This window comes from Salvelinus sp. IW2-2015, unplaced genomic scaffold, assembly GCF_002910315.2.
Source record: "Salvelinus sp. IW2-2015 unplaced genomic scaffold, ASM291031v2 Un_scaffold1398, whole genome shotgun sequence".
NCBI classification, from domain to species: domain Eukaryota; kingdom Metazoa; phylum Chordata; class Actinopteri; order Salmoniformes; family Salmonidae; genus Salvelinus; species Salvelinus sp. IW2-2015.
Window position 1 is genome coordinate 219,217 of NW_019942882.1, and position 22,782 is coordinate 241,998.

At 39.7% G+C, this 22,782-nt stretch overlaps 1 protein-coding gene across 2 annotated transcripts; it reads left to right on the plus strand.

Annotated features, from left to right (window-relative positions):
* Positions 1–3,815: 3,815 nt before the first annotated feature.
* On the plus strand, positions 3,816–21,025 carry LOC112067736 (homeobox protein Nkx-2.2a). Of its 2 annotated transcripts, none has more exons than XM_024138154.2 (3): positions 3,816–3,974; positions 9,404–9,709; positions 10,411–11,569. In XM_024138154.2, the coding sequence occupies exons 2-3, from the start codon at positions 9,454–9,456 to the stop codon at positions 10,959–10,961; spliced, it is 807 nt and encodes a 268-aa protein (XP_023993922.1). In that variant the 5' UTR covers positions 3,816–3,974; positions 9,404–9,453; the 3' UTR covers positions 10,962–11,569. The 2 variants fall into 2 exon arrangements, with proteins under 2 accessions (XP_023993922.1, XP_070295186.1); XM_070439085.1 differs by lacking the exon at positions 3,816–3,974 and adding an exon at positions 20,553–21,025 and having other exon boundaries at positions 9,011–9,709; positions 10,411–10,713.
* The last annotated feature ends 1,757 nt before the right edge of the window (positions 21,026–22,782 follow it).

The following is a 22,782-nucleotide window of genomic DNA, read 5'->3' on the forward strand; positions in this document are numbered from 1 at the left end:
CCCCCCCCCTCCGTGGGGAATAGTTTGGCATATGACTGCTCTGAGAGACCATCAGATCCCAGCATTTCCATTTCATTGTGACAGTCTGCTTGCTCTTTATGCAGTTTATTTTTTTCTCAGGCTTCTCCACCCATTATAAACGCCTCTGCAATAGTGAGCAAGACATTGTTGAGCTGGTCATAACCGTGTGACTTGATACTGCTCTTCAGTTTTCACCTTGGTAAACACTTATTGTCCACCTTGATGGAAAATGACAGTGTGGGGATGCTGTTCTACCTTACTCTTACAGCAGTGAAAGAGCACCCAACAACGCTCCTCCCTCAATATACATTGCTTATCGAACCTAACTGTTTTGAAAGCCTCATCGTACAGATGTGGTCCGTGTCTAACAATTGGTAGACAACTATTGAAAGCCTTAATGTTTTAAGTATATTAATTGGAAGGCATTTCAACAGTTACCATGTAGCAAATCCTGGAAGCATACTCAACATTCCACTGTAAATGTGTTTCGCTAGTCTTTCCATTGATCACTGGTCAAAAATATGGTTTGCACCATTCAATGAGACAGTGTGAGTGCTGGTTTTCATTCCAGCCAATTACAGCGTTAAAGAATTTACACCTAGTATTATGTCAATGGCAACAATTGTTGCTCAACGTTGCCTTTTCAGTACAGTATGTGACTCAGTATGTAACCAAGTAAGCCAGAAACATTCTGAATTTGGAGTTTTATGCCATTAGTTAAAGGCCTTGAGTATGGCATGTACTGTATGTATGTGTCCTATTTGGCATGTAATGTGTGTCTCAAGACTCATGTGGCAATAGTGTATTCAGCATTCTAGGTCCTTTACCTATGCTATACAGGTTAATGTCTTGAGTTGTTTATTGAAGTTACTGGCCTAACCCTGAACAAAAAGCATTCCACGCCAAGAGTTATTCATTTCAAATCTTCCACCCAAGACACATGTACTTTAAGTTCCATCCGAGGTGCTTGATTCAAACGTGTTGATGGAGAATGCCAGATTTGTCGTAACATTTTAGACTCATTTCTTTGGAAACACTTTACGACTTTACTGAGTCTCTCTCTCTCCAGCCATTGTCTCCTTCCCTTTGCCTTTCCGAGAGGAACTGTGAGAGGATGGACTTTTTTGACCCAGCACTCCACAGCTCCTCTCTTCCCACATTGTGCCATCACCACACAATAAATGATAGTATTCTCCAATCTCTTGAACCAGGCACTTTTGTCTCAGCCTGTGGAAAACAAGGCTTTTATTTCTACTTTCTCTCTCAGCTCTTAGTGGGCCAAGACTTCCATTCACCAGGGCTAGGACTCCTAGTACCTCACCTCTATGAGTGGATCTATTGCTGAGGAAAAATTGCTGTGCCTTTTAATAGGAGAGGCCTGTCTATGATACAAACCAAAGGTAATGTATATTAACAACTCCCAGACCAGGAGTCTCAGCCACTCTGCAGGGCTCACACAAAACCACACAAGTGTGCCCTCATGTTGATTAAACATTTTCTCCGAAAGTGCATCTTCCCGTGAAAATCAACCCCACTTTCCCTGGCATTTGTGAGAGGAGAAGCTCTCCCTCTCTCAGCTCTCCTCGAGTGGTCGATATATTAAAACTTGAACAGATTGATTTGAGAATGCCATGCCGTCGGTGTCTTGCTATGGCCGTTGACTAAATCTGAAGTGTCTTAGTCATCGGGCTTCAGACCAGGGATTGATAATAGCTTGACCGCTGGGCCTATCTTATTCGTCCTTGTTCAGGAGGTGTTGTATTTAGTCAACAGAGCACTTATGATGAATCTCAAACAGCACAAGGGGATTCACAGTGCGGGTGAGTGGAAAGTATTTCTCACTCCTCGGGACCTCATGAATACATCCAAACTCTAACTAACTACTTTGGCTTAATGTGGAATTTGAAAAGTGGGATGAGGCCAATTTATTTATTTGTATTCCCAACGACTTAGCTATACTCTTGAACATGGTGATAGCAGGGAGGATAATCTTAGTCTTTCAGCAGTAAAGTGGCTGTGCACAAAACCCCCATCAGTAATGTATTCKGTATTGATTGATGGTCTCTCCTGCAGTACTAGGCAACAGCATTATTATCATGCAAAGATTCCAAACTGCCCACAATAAAATCATTGTGCCTTGATTCAAGTTGTCCTCCCCCAGGGTGTCATAATACCACAGCTGATGATGCTTCATATCACTTTCTTCACAGCAATCATTGGCATCCCTGCCTACTTAGCTACTTAGTCCTGTTGCTGCCATCTGCTAATTCAGTTTTCTGAATTAAAGACATTTCTCAATCCATGCAATATCATTTAGATATCTATGAGTAGATATTCTATTTTAAATTCAGTTGGCACCAAATGTTACAAGACACTCCACTGTATTATGAATATAGTTTTTATATCCGGCTTAAATATCATATTTTTACTTRTTTCCTGTGATTCTTGAGTCATATATAAATGTCAGCCATGTTTACAACTTAGCCTACATATGAATATTRTCACGAAGCCTGCATGATGACGGACTAACGTTCTACCACGGTGAACGTAACCCTGGTTCGGTAATAGACTAATGAACACTTGCAGCCTACATCATATCTTTGGAAACTCCCAYGGAAGTGTATAATGAGAATTTACAGCTAAATTGCTGAGATGGTCAAAACGCGCTGTTATGGGGGATGAGAAGTTGCTTACTGTAGCCTATGAATAGCAGCATGTAGCATAWTGATTCATTTTAGTATTGGATCAAAACGTGTGGGCTATTTGATATTATGCAAAGGTGTGGTTTCATGTGGCTACAGCTTAGTTGAACCCTAGTCCCTTGAAGTGCATTTTGCGATGCATGATCGTACAGCAGCCTAGACCCTAGGCTATAACCTAAAAAGATGATGTAAAATATATTAGACTATTATTATATAATTGATCAAATATATTGTTATTGTTGYTGTTGTTGTTATTGCTATTTTTGCTATTATTGTTTGTATTTGTATTATAAATGTATACTACAGCCCTAATTGTTAGTGACATGGAAAGTAGCCTATAACAGTTCAACATGAACGCTATAACGTTTAAATTGAGATATAGATTAAATCTAATATTGATTGTGGTGAAGTATGTTTTTTGGCCTATACATTTCGATTGATTGATATAATGCGTGAACTGTAAAATACGAATTTTCTTTAATGTCATTATTTCCACGCTTGTTGCGTGTTTATAAGATAGAATAAACCAGCTTGCATATGTTTTCTTATTCAGTTATTAGGCTACTACTGTGTGTAAACTACACCATTGAGAGAATGGCTTACAATTGCAAAGAATCATAGTGACATTGCTATCAATCATTGTATCAGTGTATCTAATGTAAACGGGGGTGTTGCATGGATAACATGACACATCTGGTCACTTGGCATCGTTGTATCTTGGTTACCAAGCGATTTATTAGAGATCCTTCTGCGCAACGACTAGGCTACGAGCCATGGTCTAAAGAACCGACAAACTCCTGAGCTCATTTTCAGTTCACTTTTAAATATCCAAGTTTCACATATAAAAACTAAAGTACCATCTTAAACATCACGATTTAGTGGCACAAAAGGCAACCTGAAATAGAAAGTCTGGTTGGCCCAGTTAAAAGCACCATCAAGAGGCAGCAGTGTTATCTCTCATGAACAATTTATTGCCGATGAACATATGGCCAATATTTTGTTTCACGTCATAGCAGGGGGAAAACAAACATCATGCAATGTTAGCGAGTCAGCAAGAGCAGAGCCACTTGGCCAGCTATGCAAACGCACTTGGACCATATCAGAAGAGCACCACTTGCTTTCTGGGTATATAAACCGCATCAAGCTTATCTCTGCACGCACTCCTGACTCCCATTTGGAGATATTTCATTAACCGCGCGCTGTCTTAACGCAGGCTACACAACTCATCCAATTCCAGTCATCAGTCACCAGGTGAGCGCAATATGCCTATGATCGTTGAACTCCCTCAGATACTGTGCGTGGCAGGTGATGTAGAATAATACGGTTTATTTTTTCCTCGCTGTGTCCCTGTGTTTGGGTGTGCGTTTGTGCCTGACACCATTTCCTAACATCAAATCCAGAATGTCGTAGCCTATATGTCCACGTGTTTCAGATTTTCTAATGCTAGCTTGTATTGCATTTGTGATGTTCCTAAACTTGAATGTGTATCACAACTAGTTTTGAATTACTATTGGAGCAGTGGATGTTGATGATTTTACGCGCACGAAGTTTTACTATGACTGTCACTGTGCCCACATTTCCCACCATATTCTACATCTAACTTTCAAAACAAATAGGATAGTTAAATCACTCTCGTGTCCAGGGTAACTGTGTATGAACCACAACTTAAACGATATGCTAAAAAGAAAAAGAAACTATTTCCAGTGCTTTTGTCTGCATGTGTGTCATATAATGGGAGGACTGTAAGTATTTTGCTATGGTAAAATCGATGCAATAGTTAGGATTAAAACGTGAAAATAATATGTACTATTGAAGCAAGATAGTATTGATTTTGTTCTGAGTAAAATTTGAGAGAGAAAACTGACCAACGTTTAACACAGGCCTGCATCCGACGATGTTTTCCCCCTTGTCATGTCACTGCTTTGTCAGTAGAGTCCGCTAGAGTATTACAGATGCCTCTCCAAAGACAGTTTAACACCATTGTCTGCCCTGCGTAAGGACACTGTGTCAGTATGTTTGTGTCATATTAGTGACTCCGGAGCCGTTTGCTGCTTGGTATAGGTGACGCGAATTGTTTGGGGAAATGTAATCGTGTTTGCAGGGTGAATGCATGCACAAAGTGTGAACGGTTGCTTCTCGTATGATTAATTTCAAGCAGGTCGCAGAGACTCTAGCAAATTGTTCCTTATAGTCTCTATGTGAGACAATAAAAGGGGGAAGTGATTAAAAATAATAAACCGTTTAGCAATTTGTCTCAGAGAACCAGATAAAGGCCTGCCACACACACTAACAGTGCAGCATGAAATTCAACGTTACAARTAAATTGGTGGTTTAACAAATGAAGGCATCTCCTCTGGGCACGGGCGCAGCGCTAATCTCGTTGTGACATGTTTAATCATTAGAAGAAGGGAGACGAATAAAGGCATTGGGTTTGCCCGCAAGCGAAAGGTGCTTGGATTTCTGGAATCAAAGTTCTCCAAATGATTTGTGCCTCGGGCCACCCTCCCCGGGCCATGACTTAGTCCCATAAATAAACCGGATGTAGGCCTACTTTTACCTGCATATTATATATAGCCTTTCAATCATAGAGGAGGGGAATCGGTCATGTCACKTTATACATTTATCATGAGCACCTCGAGGCAAACGGGGTTACCTTTATCAAAGCTTAACTCCCAGCCTGAGGTGTCGAAACACACTGAAATTCAGAGATTAAAGAAAGGAATGATCAACGGTATAATACATCGTCCTGAAGCATTCTTAAAGCATTCAATCAGAAGATGTATTTAATCAACTGTATAAAAGGCCTTTCTTCATTCGTGAACAATAGTTTCTTTAAAATGTGGGGAGATTTGGGTGAGAACKATCTATTCGTCCGACGGCCTTTTTTGATTAATTTGAAAATTAATTAGGCCTAGGCAATGTGATGATGGTGAATGCATGTGTCTGCATTGGTTTGGTATTGTATTGTAACAATTATAAGCATGAGAACCGTCTTATAAAATAAGCTGTTTACAGCAGAACTTAGCTCTCTATTATTTATTTGTGTAAAACACAACTAAACAAATTCAACAGTATGCCTATTTTTTCAAGTGCAGTATAATTATTTATATCAGTCGAATATTACAGACCTTTATACATGCTCCGTTTTAGTTACACACACAACCAGTGATGAAAGAGCTAGGAATTCCCATGTGAATTCAGAATACACTGGTAATGTATTGTTTAGACTGTATCCAATGCCTTTAGCGACAATTACACTCAACTGGGCGGAAATGCAAACCACGAGCCTCGCTCTATCTGTTGCAAAGCGCCAATTTAAAAACAATAGTCAGGGTTGCATCTTGGTTCTTCTACGCATCAACACTCTCTCTGTCCGATCATTACTGGGTCCGATACACAGCAGAAGATACACTCACTCACCCCTGTCAACGCTGCGCCTGAGACCCTCTGGCAGCCGGGCATAATGCTGTGTTGTCATTTTCTGGAGTTAAATATAACGAGAGAGGAAACGATTTATTACAGTTTTATTATTATTATCATTATTATAAACGTCATAAATATTACATCCTAAATAGTATCAGTATTAATAATATAATTAATATTTCCATTATGTATATCATTACTGGTATCATTGCAATTAGTTTTCTTTGTATTACATTTTTCAGTGTGAAATGATATATCCATAGTAATAACATAATCATGTAGAATATGTAGGATATTCATTCATTAAAAGCTTTAGTAAGCTAAGCTCACTTCTTGCAGTGGGCTGGTTGGACACATTTATTATAAGTCACTTATTGCCAGGAATCGGTCCCGTCAAGTTAGCTGAACCTGCTTTGTTAAAGAATGCCACGCACTTTTTTTATTTTGTATTTTGTATTTTACCTTTATTTAACCAGGTAGGCCAGTTGAGAACAAGTTCTCATTTAAAACTGCGACCTGGCCAAGATTAAGCAAAGCAGTGCGACAAAAACAACAACACAGAGTTACACGTACAGTCAAATAACACAATATAAAAATCTATGTACAGTGTGTGCAAATGTAGAAGAGTAGGGAGGTAAGGCAATAAATAGACCACTGCCCATAGTCAGAGTGAAAAGGCAAGCGGCCTGTTTGAGCTACATGTGAAAGTAAACAGGTAAACACAAGGAGATGGCTCTCGAAGTGAAGTAGGCACGGCCACTTTACCTCTTCCTGCCGAAACCCTCACTTCAATTGTTCAAATACATCCCCAATAACTGCCCACAGACCGCGTCGTGCGCTCCTACTACCATCAACACCAGCGGACTCTCATTTTGCCACAAAGAAGAATGGCCAAGCGGAATGACATGACTATAAATAATGCATAAACTTAAGTTTTACTGAACATAAAAATTAGGCTACTCGTAAAATTAAGTAATTGTCTCATATTGCATATATTGATGAGATGTGCACATAGGCGTTGCAACAACAACAACAAAAAGCCTMCTTCTTGTGCTTGTTTACTGCACACAGAGCGAGCTGGATACCCCCGAAGGTGTCCCTCACACATCGCATTTATGCAGCATACTCGGCAGATAAGGTCAGGCAGTAACCTCTTTGCTATGTCACAGCTCGACTTTGCTCAAACCCCGTTCAGTTCAATTGAGTCACTGTCGCTGTTTGAGACAGTGTGATTAATTATATAGCCTATGCCAAAACGATTTACCTTTCAGGTCAGGTGCACTGCTAGCTCCGTGGGTGAAGGAAAACAGACCTACCACCATCCAGTGTGGATAATAATAATAACAAAACAATAATAATCAAAAAAATTATGTTGATATTATCTTTCAAATATGTTGTATTTCAAACTGTGTAAGGACGGGCTTTCCTTCGTGAAATTGCCTCTGTGGGCGGGAGGGTAGGAAACCCCACAAACTTTAGCCAGTAAAGTAAATGGCATGTTTAGGCACTGAATAAAATGTTCTGACACCTTTCTCGTCTGCGTCCTAGAGAGGGAGAAGGAGAGTGTGTGTCTGTGTATGTATGTGTGTGTGTGTGTGTGCTAAGATGAAGGACTTTCCTTAATAGGCTATTGTGGAAGGATTCAGGACGGAATGAAGAGATAGTCCATTGAAAGCAGTTGAATGCCATGACAACTAGGAACAACCTCAGATTTATTCCAAACAGTTAGAAAGCATTGTACAGGGGCGTCAATCATCCATTATTTCGCCCCTGAAATAAATGCAAAAACTGCACCCAGACAAAAGCTTCCAACAGGAGCCGGACATTTGTCTACATTTCCCCCATTGTCTGCAGCTTAGCAATCGGTTTGTATTTGTGTTTGGCCGGGTCCGACCACCCAGGATGCGCAGAGGACTTGCTAGAAACGTGCAACATTGTCACCCACATCACATACTAGATAGGAGGCAGAGGGGCAACAGCAGAGAGAGGGGAAGCTAAAAAAAAGTATTGAAGGGAGGAAAATAAACGAATCTACAATGATACTTTGCTTTCTATGAAAGAGGTGACGATGGAGCACTTATAAAGCACGTCGAAGGAGCCTGCACAAACAATAATCTGCTGTGTTCTTGGGGGAAAACGCACATTGAAGCAATTTCCCAATAATGCAATTGGAAAAATGTCTTTAAAAAAGTTCTTAGAGCATGCTGTGAGAACCTGTTCTGTTCAATTCAATAGCACGTTCAAAACCATCATTGTCAAGATTAGAATATAGTCTTCAAAAGCATGCATAAACGCTAGGCTATTCTTCATCTCGGCTAAAACGCTGCTATTATTCCTATGTATTATTATAATGTATTATTATTATTATTATTATAGGCTATTCGTCAATATTATTATTGTCTATAGGTTATCATTCATTGCCCATATTATATCCGAAATTGTTTTCCAAACAAATATAATCCGATTTATTTTATTTACGCCCCTTGTCCCTAAACCTGAATCAAAATATTGACTCAAATGGTTTACATAAATAGGTGTTAAAAAATCAGACAATGTCTTATTTAGGAGATAAAATATGATAGAAATGAATAGGCTATCGAACGGGTACCCAGACCACAGTTTTGTACAAACCATCAAAAATACGTTTTCCAGCTTAATGATTCAATATTTTATATATGCGGAGAGTACAAGGCAAAAGCTTTTTCAGGAGCAATTTGTTAAAACGAGCGTTCAAGTATTCGGAGTGTAAAGCTACTTGGAGGTCCTTTGTATGTAAATAGGGTGTAAAAAAGGCCCTCCCCATCTTTGTAATTAATTGACACGTTATACCACTCATCATGTTCTGAAGCACCAATGGTAGAGGCTCGGATCTGCCCAAAACCCACAATTTCACATCTGCAAACACTGTCTTCATCCACTTGACTCCCAAGACCCGCCCACACGTGGCCAACCTTTTGCGTTTTTAATGCTTTTTCACTGCAGGTTCATGTGTTGAGACCAACCTTATATGGGCTGATCGGACCGGTAATGGCTTATTTCTCCGTAGCACCCAGCAGTAGCACAGTATCAATGAGACAGATATAGCACTTCAGCCACTTTGGCATTCTTCCTGGACTTACAGAACTGATTCCTCTACTACTTGGATAGGCAATGGTTATCGACAGAGGCTCATGATTTTCTTTTAATAGTTCAAGGTAAAACAGCACTGAGATATAATTTTTTTCTGAACTGCGATTGTGTTTTGTGTTTTAAAGCAGCGGATTGCCAAACTGGTGCAGCAAATTTCCAGCATACATTTCCCCAGAATATGTCGTTGACCAACACAAAGACGGGCTTTTCTGTGAAGGACATTTTGGACCTCCCTGACACGAATGATGAAGAAGGATCTATCACTGGACCGGAGGAAGATAACGAGGGATCGGAGACGACAAAACCCACTGGAGTTTTGGTACAAAGTCCGCTAGAAAACGTTCAAAATCTGCCTATAAAGAACCGCTTTTATGATAGTAGTGACAATCCTTACACAAGATGGCTTGCCACCACGGACAGTATCCAATATTCACGTAAGTACTCTTTAAGAATGTTAAGTTCATTTGCATTGCACATACTGTTGGTGTTAAGACTTGTATCTGCCTGTTTTGTGAGTGAGAACGCATCATATATGTGTTATCAAATCTATACTTGATTGAATGCAGAATCACTCTATTCCTTAGTGTCTGGGCTCATTGGTGCCCTTGAATGATGTGCAGCATTCGTCTTTATTCACCGTGCATTGATTGCTGCGCTCGATTTAAGGCGTTACCACCATTAAAATCATTTAATGTTTACATGTGCTCTAGTGACTCTAAACGTTTTTAGAATATAAAGCCACATAAAATCGACATCAGAAATGTACATTTTTTGCATGATGAAGATTTGTAGGCAGACAGTGCATGGTGTTGCTGCTTCAGTGATTCACTTTCTTTGGGGACTGATGGGAATCAATATTGTGTGTCCCAACATAAAAAACGACTAACATTGTATTTTGGCTGTACAAACGAACTATAAAGACACATAAAATAGACTTCAGAAATTTGACCCTGTGTATTACACACAAAAAAACGAATAACATTGTATTTTGTCTGTACAAACGAAATGCGTTAATTTAACATGCTTTGAAAAATTTATTTTACATGTAGCAGCCTAACATTTCCATGTGTGCTTGGCAGGTGTATTTCAGTCGAGAAAACCATTTTAACCGTTGTATTTTGTCTCTCCCACGCAGTGCATGGTCTTTCAGCAAGTTCTCAAGACTCAGCCAAGTCCCCAGAACCCTCCGCGGACGAATCGCCAGACAATGACAAGGAAACGTCAAGCAACGGCAGCGACTCCGGTAAGAAGCGAAAAAGAAGAGTGCTGTTTTCCAAGGCACAGACGTACGAACTTGAGCGTCGATTTAGGCAACAGAGATACCTATCCGCGCCAGAGAGAGAACACCTCGCGAGTTTGATTCGCCTGACACCAACTCAAGTGAAAATTTGGTTCCAGAATCATCGGTACAAAATGAAGAGAGCGCGCGCTGAAAAAGGTATGGAAGTGACCCATCTCCCCTCTCCCCGGCGGGTGGCCGTGCCTGTCTTAGTCAGGGATGGAAAGCCTTGTCATACTCTTAAAGCTCAGGACTTGGCGGCCACWTTTCAGGCTGGATTCCCCCTCTCGGCRTATAGCGCCCAGACCCTTCATCAAATGCAATATAATGCTCAGTACWGCGCCGCCACCACGCCACAATTCCCTTCAGCACATCACTTGRTGCAAACGCAACAGTGGACTTGGTGAACTAGTAGAGACTGGCGGGGCTGCCCTTTAAGAGCACGATAGGGGGTTCACTACAAAATAAAGACTTTTCATTTTGCAGCTTGACCCATAGGCCTATTTACCATTTTTTGGGGGGCTAATGTGTGCGCCATGTTTACATGTTTTCGTTAAGAGAACTGGGTCCAGCCTCTCCCTAGATTTAAGAATGTCAATGCTCTTGTGAAATTTTGTAAAGTATGTTTGTGTGTTGTAGAAATGTTTTCTTTTTGTCCTTCGTGTTATAAGCACGTACAGAACCACTTTATAATTATAGAAGATTTCTTGCTTCTTTTACAATGGACCGAAAATATTTATGGCCATGAATAAACATTGGCAACTTTTAGCTTTTTTCCCTTTGTTTTTTGTAAATACTTTGTCGTGATTGTTTGCAAATCAGAAACATGCAGGATCGTATAAGTGGAGATATACATATTTCCAATAAAAAAAGAAGGAAGAATTTGTGGCGAAATTGTCATGACTGTCGTAACAGATCTCATATGATTATGTGAATAACAGTTCAATCGCGCGCTGATGGGGAAATATACCGATTTTTATAAGGATTTTAATAAAATGCTGTGTTGAAGAAATTACGTTTTGGTTTGCGTGTCTTAACTACGTTCTATTTGGTTTATTGAATACACACGCTTAACATTGGTAAGGAGAGGGACGACGACCTACGTGTTGCGTAAAGTGGCAGAGAGAGGAGGTTCATTTATCTTTCGCGCACTTGAATTCTTATTTTTTGAACCTAAATTAATCCTGATAAATTCTCAGAATTTGAACACGTCAGTAATAAGGAAACTAAAGTCACTTTTGAAATGGGCCTAAAATCCACTCACTTAATTAAGGGGGCATCTTCAGCTCAGAAGCTTTGAGTCAAAGCTCTCCTTTTCAAGGTCTCGAACTGCTCTCGTATTGGGGTGTGAAGTGGTATATTTTTAAATTGATTTAATGCAAAAACGTTTTGATTTTACGCACGGTTTTACGCACGTGACTGTTGTCAAGCAAACACAGAAAGTGAAAGGAATATCAGTCAAGTCACGTATAGTCTTCAATATCTCTTGCTCTATGTTAGCCTATGCATTATACTGTAGCTTTTAGTAGATGGGTTATATAGGCCTATAGAGCGATGGGCTACGAATGTTGGCTGTATCCAAATAGTTATCTAAAACAGGGTACCCAGCAAAGTACTCGATACAAGGACCAAATTGGTCCCAAGTGAATCACAGAGCGCATTGCGGATTATCAGACCCAATTCAGTATCCTGGGTAAAATCATTCATTACCTTTGACAAAATCCTAACTGCATTGTGTTTGTCCCCGCACCGAGATCTTATTGAACAGATGTTAGAGTCGCCCTCACTATCATTGAACAAACAGCTACATTGGCACGAATTGCTAATTATTTACAGAATTCTATCTCAAGGGGCCACTGCTTTTGGTCCAGGCTACAGAGACTCAATATGTTTTCTTCAGAGAGGCTACAATGTTTACATTTGCGAGCTGTGCCGGGGACTTATTCACTAATATTCGCTCTATTAACTAGTTATTAACGTAATCATATTTGTACAAGCTAATGGCCGAGTTGTATCGCATTGTTTTTTCACAATGAAGTTGTTGCTTATTCCATAGGCTATAGATTTTTTTTTAAATACAGTGGAAATAGCATTCCTTGAATGACCTATAGGCTAATAGTTTCGATTTCATATAGCACTATTGGGTAGAAACCCAGGGTCCTACAACATTTTTTTAAGGGCGCATATCTGTGGAAGGGGAAATAAGCTATATAATTGAAGTATAGCCTAATTTATCGCATTTCATTTTATTTCCAACATAATGTTTCTAGATAATGTTTCTAGACTATTGTTGCCTGCAGTTTCCGTTTGCCTTAACCTCGAGTGAAATAAAAACTTGATAAAAAAAAGATGACATTAATGTTAGACTATACAACTAGACGTCACAACTAGGCTACAATGATACATTCCGATAAACACCCCTGGCTATAGCAACCCGCGTAACACAGCGTTGACATCATTTAGGTTCCGTTTAAGTCAATAAAACATGTTGATTTCTGTGTGGCCCTAACCCCGATGCCCCGAGATTTACTACTGTGACGGGGCAGTTGTTTGCAGTCCATCGTGACACAATATACAGTACACCACACAAAAATCACACAAAGGCCCAGGGCCGGTTGTGGTGGATGTTAGAGGCGTGCATATTAACGAGTAGCCAGAGTGGGAGTGCAGACAGTGTGGATAGAGAGACTGTCAGAGTTTCTTGGTGCTATTCAGTTCTTTTATCTTGACCAGTGCATCCCCGAGTCAGGGAGACGTATCCTTGGGTTTTTGTCGTGCCTGTCAGTTGGTGCCATTGTGATCCTTGTTGTACACGTTGTATCCCATATGGACAGCTGGGCTCGGGCAAGGAGAAAAGGATCCCTCACAAACCCAAATTGTGTCCAGCTTTCAAATAAAGCATTGTTGTCTCAAAGAAAAACGAATAAAAAATTCGTGCTTTATCTATTGTGGAAAAAGAACCCCCATTCACAGATAACAGGGAGTCCTTCTTCCTTGATAGAGCTATGCTAACAACAGACCCTCTCATTTCTCTTTCTCTCGCTCTCCTCCYAACTCAAAGAACGATTATTGTCTGTCCCCAGAAGTGTGTGCTCGGTCACTGGGCAGCAAAACTATTTTAAAACTCATAATTTCGAGCAGTCTTATTTCCTGTTAGCKYTATATCCGTTTTATGGATAGCATATTTCTGATCTCTTTGGAAAATATCTGACTTGATTCATATAGGCCTACCATGACACGAGACAAGACATTCAAGAATTCAGGAATCTGAATGCAATACTAATTTCCCTTAGCTTTATCCGTTCACTTTCCAGACATTTCTATTTCAATATTTTTTAGTGTAGGCTTATAAACGGTTATTTTTCAACAATGACAATATAATGAATGCAGTAGAMTTACCAATAGATAATACAGAGCACGGGATATTGGTTTTGAATGTATAAATCCGAATGTAGGCCTAAATGAATTTCTCCGATAGCTCTAGACCTACTTGTTTATTTATGATTTTTGTTTGTTGTCCTTGGGAGAAGAATCGAGTATTATAATAAAGACAGGTCTCCGTGCAGACCTAACGCGAATTATTCTCCTTAACAATTACTAACTTGCTGAATAGCACCTAGTTCAAGGTCTATCACATTCAGGCGTAGTACTACGTTTTTTTCCGACTATAGAAGTAGAAATATTCTCCATGAACCACATTCACCTTGGGACCAAATTTCGGTTCTTATATTCGCATTAATTAATACACGAGGAAATTATGCAGCTTCTCAATGCCAGAACAGAAGCAGCGCTATGTTTATCTGAAATTGCTTTTGGATGGGCAGTCGATACGGTGGCGGGGGGGCGGGGGGGGGGGGTCTCAACAACAAAATAAAACAAACATCTCGGTATGTGCAACATAGTTCACCCCGTGATAATGCTATATATGCGTTAGAATAGAATACTTCAGGAAATATGCACTTGGACTGTGTGGGTCTTCGTCATCCTGACCGTTTGAACCTCGACATAAATCATTCTGGATCGTGTACATCTCCAAATAAAACGAGGATTTCAAAGGCTATAAAAGCGGAGCTTTCATTTAAAGGAAGCAATCTAGTTTTATTGCCTTAAAGAAGATCTAGATTAGATTCGCCTAGTGCCGTGGCAACAGTGCAGATATTAAGAGAGAGAGAGAGATAGAGAGAGAGAGAGAGAGTGAGAGAGAGAGAGAGAGAGAGAGAGAGAGAGAGAGAGAGAGAGGAGAGAGAGAAGACGAGAGATAAGAGATGAGAGAGGAGAGGATCCGTTGTTGTGAGGGAGAGGAGAGAGGAGTGGAGAGAGTGTGAGAGAGAGAGAGAGAGAGAGAGAGAGAGAGAGAGAGAGAGAGAGAAATCAGCCGTTACGCCTGGTTGCCACAAGATGGAAGCAGAGGTCTATAGTTTGGACCAATATTACACCGTTGTCCTCAAAACTCACAGGCCTACAGTATTACCATTATAATTTTATACATTTAAATGTTATTTTACTTATACATCTGATGAACAACTTGGCATATGATCAATATGGTGCCATTTAAAGAGAGCAAGTATACAATATATGATTTAAAAATTATTATATTGCACTTTCGAAAATAAAGCAAATTACGCACCCTCATTGAAAGAGAGAGAGAGCGAGAGAGAGACCAACTCCACAGTGTGGCGCAATTGGATTATGAAAACATTTTAAAGAAAATATTTTCAACATTTTCCATATCAGTGTTTTCCATATGCATGACACGGATTCATATTTTTGATTATTGTAGCACCGTGGACATATAAGGGCAATTGCAACATGCCATTTTCAAAACGTTGGTGGAATATATGTGAATAGAAAGCTGCCTATATGATCAGCGGCGGAGTTGGAAAAAGTCATTCTGGTAAATGACCAATGTAAAATTATTGATAATTATATTAAAAATGAAATTTCACTGTAGCAGCATCATCATCCTGCACTCCCCCTCCTCATCCTCATCATCATCTTAGAGCAATGGCGCCCTGCTCATACAAACGATTGCAACCAGGGTGGGCTGTATTTACGCACACATAAGCAACAACAAAAACTGCAATTTTTAACAACCCCTCTACAAAAACCTGTATTTTGGATTGATATTGGATGAATTCAGCCAGGATAGGTTACCAATACCATCCATCATTTTGCGGCAGCATGTACGTGATTTATAGCCAGGACAACAGGCCAGTGGAGTTGGCGCTGGTAACAAATAGCTTACTTTTGTTAGCTTTAATTTGATCATGTCAAGAGGATCACGTTGATGCACATAAAAGCGATTCGCTGTGTTTTAGAAATATAGTGAGTAGCCTATGTAGATGTTTATATACATAAATGATGGAGATGCCTAAGCCTATCATAGCAGTTTTTAAGAAAATCACTTGCATATTTAACCAGCAGACCAAATATTTCGCATTTCTTTAACTCTTCAAAATGGTGGCGAACCTCTGGATAAGGCCTACTTCTTCACTACCAGCTGGTAGAAAATGACTACTGAGGACAGATTAATAGTTATGTGTATTGTTTAAATATACTGTTACAGGTACAGCTCATTGTTTTATAATATTTTTAAAAAATACATTGAAAATGCATTGGCTAGATTAGACTATTTCTATTTTGAGCCTGCATGATGCCAGCCTCTCCGGGGAGTCAATTTAACCAGACATTCAGACCTGGGATAGGCAACTGGCGAGCCTGCGGGCCGCACCCTATTTGTAGGCCTGCTGACCAATAATTTAAAAAAAATACAACTTAAAAAAAAAGTTATTATAATTTGGAACTCAGTCGYGGGATGAACTTACTATTGAGAGTTAGAATAATATAATACAGGCTCTACAATTTCTTAATGTGGTTGTGCATCAGCAGTCACTCAATTAGCCTATGTCAGCTTTTTTTAAAGATTGGTAAATTATTATAGGGGCCAGCTATCTACACTTGTAGTAAGCATAATCGAATTATCACCAGGGTGGGGCCCATTGATCATCAGTTATCATATTAAAAACAGCTAACATTTGCCTCCACCCTATGGCAAAATATGTAGAATTGCAGGGAATTAGTTATAAAATTGCAAAATCTTCTTTCCACCCCATGGCAAAATTTGTAGAATTTCAGCAAATTTGCTTTAAAACAGCAAAATGTTCTCCTTGCCCCATGGCAAAATGAACTTTAAAACATTTTTTTCTCTCTTTGCTGTCACAAGGGGGGACGCTAAAATGTTTTCCTCGCAAGGAGGGTATGCAGACCCATGAGCCACTGCGGCCCCTCATGATTAGTTCCGTTTTTTTGTGGCCCCCATCAAAGTTGCCCATCCCTGATTTAGACTATAGGAGCATCTCTCCTCTATGGAATGGTACGGTCCTTGGGTGCTTTCTGGGTGGACTGTACCACAACTGCAAGTATTTGAATCATCCAAATATCTACTGGACTAGCAACTACCATGAAACCAGGGAAAGAGGTGAGTAGAGACAAATATAACTGAATATGGTTGCGTGTTAAAATGGCTTTGCTGTAAACTGTGTGTGGACACCATGTTGACATACTCCATTGTTTATGTTTTCATTGAAGAAAAATGTATAAGCCATAAATCATGTTTTTTTAAAGTAATGTTGCTCTCATGGAATGTCATTGGACATTACAAAATCTAGTGCTATTTGCATGTGAAAAAGCTCAATGTGTTTGTTGGTGGTATGCATACCTTACAGATTGTAGATTTAAGAGCTCACTTTTTAGAGCTTTGTGTGCTGTCTCTTATACACATCTAGATGTGTATAAGAGACAGGTGTGTGTGTGTGTGTGTGGTGTTTGTGCGTGTGTGTGTGTGTACGTGTGCATGTGTATGCACGCGTGAGTATGTGTGTGTTCTATCCCTACCAGGTCTAATGGTGGCCGGAGTACCTCCATGCCTGCAATGTTAAAAAAATTGTGTATATGAGTGGAAACTAAATGCTTTGAGGTGCCCTCTGGGTGAAGGTTCAGCTGCCCATAGGATATGGCTGGATGACTTGGGCCTGGGGAAGCTGGGTGGTGTGTGCCAGCCAAAAGCCATGCAGACTATTGAACTGCTGAACAGTGTGTGAAACTCAGGCAATGGGATGAGGAGGATCCAGATACACTTGCAGCAACAGATACACTCACCACGAGTGAGGCATAATGTTTAGAAATGTAATGTGATATTATAGAGCAAGACATAGTTCTGCATTCCATGTGATGGAGCGTTAATACACATTCTATGTTACATTTATATCTGCAGTGTTCAGATCATTTTGATCGTAGGACTTTTTATTGCTCTCCTAGAAATACAGTAATTTTGCAAGTTCAAAAAACATTTCCCCGCCCCCAACAAAAAAGATCATGCCATCATTTCTTTCCTCCTTGCCTTTGTTAGTGTAAAGTGAGGTGAATAAAGTTAGTATTTTCTGTCCCATGTCTTTATTAAATATGATAACATTCAACTCTTCTGTGTTGCTTCTTCTTCGCACCCTCTGGCTATCCCCAATCCAAAGAATAAGTGTTTTGCTTTGCCATGTGACACATGAATGGCCCAGAGTGATGGAATAGTGGACATGCTATATATATATTTTTTTATCTATACAGTAATTAGAATTGGGAAAAATGAATAACAAATAGGGTTGTAATTTAAATGTTACTTTGCATCTCGGCATAGGTGTCTTTTAATAAACATGTTGAAGGTTGAGATGAAAAACAGCTCTATTCCTGTTTTTTTCAGTAGGTGTTGTGTACCATTGTCAACCAGTGACCTTCACTGGTCGTGAACCCAGAGATGTCAGTGCTGCCTGTTTCCATAACGACAACTGTCTCAAAGTCTCAGCTGACTGCCCTTGCTTGCTTTCTCAAGACTTCTACAGCATAGCACATCTACACTGTGTATGAGGCCAAGGCCACGTTCTGTAGACTCCAAACTGGAGTGAGAAATTCCTTTTAGACAATCTTAAGTATAATTGATTCTATTAGAGAATGATTCATCTTGTTTGATGACAACTGATCGTGACCCAGTTATGTGGCTTTGGAGTCACTTCAAGTCAAATCAAATGTTACTTGTCACACGCGCCAAATACAAATGACGGTGAAATGTAAGGTCTACACCTTACATCTACACCTTACAACCAGGCAGGGCTCCCGAGTGGCGCAGTGGTCTAAGACACTGCATCTCTGTCATTGCAGTACCTGGTTTGAATCCAGGCTGCATCACATCCGGCTGTGATTGGGAGTACCATCGGGCAGCGCACATTTGGCACAGCGTCGTATGGGTTTGCTAGGGTAGGTTGTCATTGCAAAATAAGAATTTGTTCTTAACTGACGTGTCTAGTTAAATAAATCAAAAATGCTTACTTGCGAGCCCTTAACCAACAATGCAGTTTTAAGAAATAAWGTAACAAATGATTGAAGAGCAGCAGTAAAATAACATGTACAGGGGAAACCGGTTAATTGAGGTAGCAGATATGGGTAGAGTTACTACTAAGTGACTTATGCATAGATAATAACAGAGAGTAGCAGCAGTGTAAAAGAGCATTTGACAAGATGTTCAGGAGTCTTATGGCTTGTGGGTAGAAGCTGTTTAGAAGCCTCTTGGACCTAGACTTGGCGCTCCGGTACCGCTTGCCGTGTGGTAACAGAGAGAACAGTCTATGACGAGGGTGGCTGGAGTCTGACAATTTTTAGGCCTTTCCTCTGACACCGCCTGGTATAGAGGTCCTGGATGGCAGGAAGCTTGGCCCCAAGGATGTACATAGCGTGGAACTTAGAAAAATTGCTTTTATTTACCTTGTATTCACAGTAACTTTATCCAGTTACTAATAACATGACCCCCATTTTCTCCAAAACACAATACAATAGAGGCAGGATACTTGTCCACATGATTAAGCATGTATTTACTGTAGCAAAAATGACATGAACTAATTTTCGACCAAATGAGCAGTTGCTGCCTTTTTGCTTGGTAGGACAGCATACTCAATGTGGTGCATTGAGTAAAGGCAGTTAGTGAGTTAATGTCTAGGGTCTGATTGTTCCATTCACATTTTACTGTTTTGTTTTGTTATGGTTTACTGTAACATTGCCATTACATTACCAGTCATGACAGTCGTGGAGTTGTTGACAAAAATTACTCTAATAAGTATGTACAACACAGGAGGTTGGTGGCACCTTAATTGGGGAGGACAAGTTTTCTGGTAATGACTGGAGCGGAATAAGTGGAAGGGTATTAAATATGGGTTTCATGTGTTTGATGCCATTCCATTCGTTCCTTTCTAGCCATTATTATGAGCCGTCCGCCACTCAGCAGCCTCCACTGAAGTACGATATATGTTGTATGCTTATCAGGCAAAACCAGCAACTTCATTTTGTTTTCAGAGATGCCGAGTTGGCTGTTTTTAAGAAAACTGTGTTTTAAGTACCTTAGAGTAGACATCCATCAGTTTGTTTAGTGCCGTCAAGAGAGAACTTGAAGTTGCTTACAATAAATCCCGAGTTTAAAAAGGAATAGGTTGAGAACACATTGGTAAAGTCTCAAAAAGCAAAGCACACTGGAGGCCTATCAAGTAACCTGTGAGGGGGAAATGGCAGAGGGTTCATATCATTCCTCAGTGTATTGTAGCATTCCCAGTGTTGAAGTCTAATGCATTGTTTAGTTGTGATACTCATATTCCAAATTCTCTCAATTCTCTGTGTAGTATAGCCTGAACAATGCATCAGGCTTCACATTGGGAATGCTTCAGAAAACGGAAGATAGTATCCTGTCCTATTTCAATAGCTGATTCATTCATAAAAAGTGTATGTCAACTACACAACAAATATTGTATTTACATTACAAGACACATAGCAAGTATGTTATTACACAATATCCACTCCTGCACTAGATTTATCTCCATTTAAAAGTGTTGTTGCTCTGACGTTACGGTATTCTCATTTCTGTATGGTCTTATGTTCTTTGTCTTCTCTTTCCCAATGTTCCACCTCAGGACTTGAAATGTCTTGTATAACAAGCACAATCTTTTCAAGTAAGATGGCCATTGGAGACTACGCCAACAATCATGTTCCAAGAGTTGATTGTTTATGCCTCTCGCTAAATGGATTGTCTCACCTTCTTCACAAGATGAACCTGAGGTGCTTCAGATGCCAACAGTGTGAAGCGATGCTTGGATTTTCAGTTTGATAATGACTACCCATCATCTGTCTCAGACAGACAGACAGACACAATTCAATCAGAGAACAATTTAACCTGCACCATGATAACAAGACACAACTATGGATGGAAGCTCTGTGCATAATATAACAACTCAAATCTCTTTAATGTTGTGAAATGTCATAGATGTAAGTTAATTATCATCAACCTCTATATGTGGGTCCCTGAAAAAGTCACATTTGTGTTGATTGTATTATGTTAATGACAAATGTTATTTATCTGTGTTTGACCGTGGTGAAATAAAGTTAAATCTGTCTCATTTTATGAAAATGCGTGTGTTTTCTTCCCAAAAAGTGAACAGTTTTATGTTGGAGTTTGCTGAGGTACATTTTGATCAACAGAAGAGACAAAAAGCACTGTATGTAACCAGGACAGCACACTACTTGTAATCATTTGATTGGCTCACATCAGGACCATGGCCTTCCTTCAAAATGTTGTGTGTGTGTGTGTGTGTGTGTGTGTGTGTGTTTTAGTCAGCTGCTTATACACTATTCATACATTTGAGTAACTCCTGAAAATGTACATACAGTATAACATCCAACTGATAAGACGGTGGAAATGAAAATGTATGACATTGATTGAAAACAAATCAAAGTGTTTTGGTGTCTACAAGCCCCTCTAGAAAAGGCTCTGCTTTCCTGTAGAGCATAACTACAAGGCTTTGTGTGTGTCTGGCTTTAAGATGATCAGGCAGTGTTTCAGGATCAGAGATTGGGGACTTTATTTTATGGTAGGCCTACAGAAATTACCATACAATTACATACACTATAATTACACTCTTATAACTTAAGAGTGATTTGTTAATGTGTTAAAAGTTCAACTTTACCTTTACATTGACATTTATACATTAAGACTTTAGGTTAGACTTGCCTAAACCATCATTCTTAAAAACGGCAACCATAAAATTGAACAGGGAAAGTTTGATAAAAACGTACGTAACTGGAGCTCATGAGATCATGATGTGATACACACCAACTCCACATAGGAACTATGAGGTCTGTTACAAATAGGGAGTTGATTTTGCCTATTTAAACACCATGACAACAAATAAAAAAGTAAATTGATCCAGGAGGACCCTTCTCTGTTCCAGTGGAAACAACAAGTGTCTCTCCATGGCAAGTCTCTTCAAGTCTGCAAACAGTTCTACAACAGGACCAAGACCCAAGGTAGGAAGACCCTTGTGGAGGAATTTTAAGGTACATTAAAGTGCATCTTGTACATTGAAATTCAATATAATTCAATGACAGTAGAGCAAAGACATGTACACTGCTATGAAGTCACCATATCACAGATAAATGCAACCCAGTCTCCTGAGCTATACGTTTCATTTCCACGTTTTTGCAACGTGGACACATAGCTTCATTGCTGTACAGTAGCTGTCTTTTCAATCATTGTCATACATTAGCTGTCTTTTCTCATTATAATCACAGAATGACTTTACATACCAGAATAACCTACCAGTGTGGTCTCCCCTCATTGGTTGAGGTTTCCAATTATCAGAATAAGAAGCACTATATGAGCACTCAGCACTCTACACAGGATGTAATTAAAAAACAAAGACACTACTGTTTTCCTATGGCAGGTTCGAATGAGTTCCTGTTTGAATAGTATTAGAATGTAGCCTACACCAACAGGATTGGCCAGTTTAGGTGAACAGTTTAGGAGGCACTTGACAACAGGCACAATCTAGATGACAAGGTCATAAAATGCATTCCAAATGCAAAATAATTCAAGAACACAGATGAAGCTGTGTGAACAAAGTCAGCATGAGTCATTTGGCACATTCTGGATATAGGGTATTCCATCTTATTCCGACACAATAAGCCTAATCTCCATTGAAAGATTCTTGTTGATGTAGCCTAGCTGTCATGCACAATTGAATTTGCATAAATTCGAGTGTAGTCAGTGTGAGTCAGTTAGTGTACATTGCAAAAGGTGAAAACAGAACAAAAACAGACCTAAAACAAAACCTCTACCATACATTGACATCAGTGCGCCTCACTCCG